At 30.9% G+C, this 2,300-nt stretch overlaps 1 protein-coding gene across 1 annotated transcript in view; it reads left to right on the plus strand.

Annotated features, from left to right (window-relative positions):
• LOC107630659 (beta-amyrin 28-oxidase) overlaps window positions 1-596 on the plus strand; it is a 4,747-nt gene extending 4,151 nt beyond the window's left edge. Inside the window, exon 4 of the mRNA XM_016333863.2 lies at window positions 104-596. Coding sequence (XP_016189349.1) covers window positions 104-403 — 300 coding nt within the window. The 3' untranslated portion in view covers window positions 404-596. The remainder of the gene's footprint in view (window positions 1-103) is intronic.

Consider the following 2,300-nt stretch of genomic DNA (forward strand, 5'->3'; position numbering starts at 1 on the left):
GAATAAAGTATGGTTGGTTTAATAATTGATCACTATTTTATATTTTCTTCATTTAACTTTTTTTTTATCATTTTCTTTTGTTATTCATATACTACGTATGAAGTTATACTGGAGTGCGAATTCGAGTCATAAGAATCCAGAATATTTTCCAGAGCCGCAGAAATTCGATCCAAGTAGATTCGAAGGCAAAGGACCAGCTCCTTACACTTATGTGCCATTTGGTGGAGGACCTAGAATGTGCCCTGGTAAAGAGTATGCAAGATTGGAAATACTGGTTTTCATGCACAACCTAGTCAAACGCTTCAAGTTGCAAAAATTGATTCAAGATGAAAAAATTATAGTTGATCCAATGCCCACACCTGCAAAGGGCCTTCCAGTCCGCCTTTATCCTCACAAAGCCTGAAAAACAAGGTCATGGATCTTGGTACTAGCTGGTGGTTATTCGTATACTAAGTGTACAACCTAATACGTATATATTGTTACACTGTTTTCTTATTTGAATCTGTATCCTATATATATCTTGCTTTGTTGAACTTCAAAACTTAAAGACTAAATTCAAAAGAATAATGCGACTTGCAGAAAGATTGTATGGTCAAGCTATGCGTGACTCTTATACGTACATTTAAGTTTCGAAAGTTGAATTCTAAAATATTAAAAACAAACAGAAAAAGTTTGACAACTAAAATATTTGAATCATAATTAACCAAAATTTTTTAAATTGACTTCATTTATATAATTTATTTATATTTTAATTTTTTATTTTATTCTCTTATCACTTTACTTATCACACTTTTTAATGATCTCCATAAATTAATCAAATTAATTATAATAACATATCCTTAAATATTAAGCATCAATTGAATCATATATTAATATCTTATTTTATAATTTGATATTTATATTTAGGATTACAATAAAGACTAATAATAATAAAAAACTGTAATAATAATACGAAAATGTTTGGTAACCAAAGAAAATCAGTTAAAAACAGCCATAACTTACTTTATTTAACATTTATTAATTGTTGCGATAATTAATTAATGCTAAATAAGGCAAGTTATGGCTATTTTTTTTTTTGTCTACCTAGCATTATCCTAATTAGGGGTGCACATGGGTCGGGTGAAACCGGGTTTGATGTGACCCAGACCCGATCCGAAATATACACCGGGTCCATTTATTAGACCCGAACCCGACCCTAGACCCGATGAAATCAATACACTTTCAGGCCACAATTATACCGGGTGAAAACCGGGCCGTTAACATTACATTACGTTGATACCTTCTTGTAAACTAGCATGTAAAAATATCCAAATTTCTAAGACTCCAACCATTATTTAACATGGTAAAATTCACTTAGAAAAATATAACAAGAACCAACATTTCTTTAAAATTAAAGCAAAACCACAATCAATACTAAAGCAAAACCATAATCAATACTAATATTGTCTAATAATACCAAATATTTAAATCAATACAAATAACACAATATTATGCACTGGTCTAAAGTCTTATGCATTCTAAACATAAAATATTAACTTATAGTCTTATAATGACTAATAAAACAAAATATTAAGGTTTACAATACTTAAATTGCACATAAGAATAGTTATGATCCATCACTAATAACACAAAATATTAATTGTGTATGATGACCGGGCCGACTTCGGGTGACCCGAGCTATGGCCCGGACCCGACCCAAAATAATGATCGGGTCTATTTTTGAGATCCTTACCCGGCCCTAAACCCAATGAAATCACACCAAATTAGCCCCTAAAGTGTTAGGCCCGGTCCGAGTCTGTGCACCCCTAATCCTAATAATATTACTTAAGTGACGTTAATTATAATCGATCCATATAAGATAAAAGTTTCATATAATCACTAATTTCTTGATTCATCTCATTATTAATGGAGGCCGTCAAAGTAACGTAAAGGCCATCTACATTCAGAGACAAAAATTACAACTTTACTGCAATTGAAGCACAATCAGAAACGTCAACATTTAGAAGAAAAATCATGAGTTTAGTACAATTGGAAGTACAATGAGAAAGCTTGATGCATCAATTCTTAGAGATAATGCTTAAATCAATTTATTCAATTGAGAAATTTATTCATAATATTCATAAATTTATATACATAATATTAATAACCGTAAAGGCCCAGAGACAAAAATTACAACTTTACTGCAATTGAAGCACAATCAGAAACGTCAACATTTAGAAGAAAAATCATGAGTTTAGTACAATTGGAAGTACAATGAGAAAGCTTGATGCATCAATTCTTAGAGATATTAGAGATAATGC

The sequence above is a fragment of the Arachis ipaensis genome, chromosome B03 (genome assembly GCF_000816755.2).
Source record: "Arachis ipaensis cultivar K30076 chromosome B03, Araip1.1, whole genome shotgun sequence".
In the NCBI taxonomy this organism is placed as follows: Eukaryota; Viridiplantae; Streptophyta; class Magnoliopsida; order Fabales; family Fabaceae; genus Arachis; species Arachis ipaensis.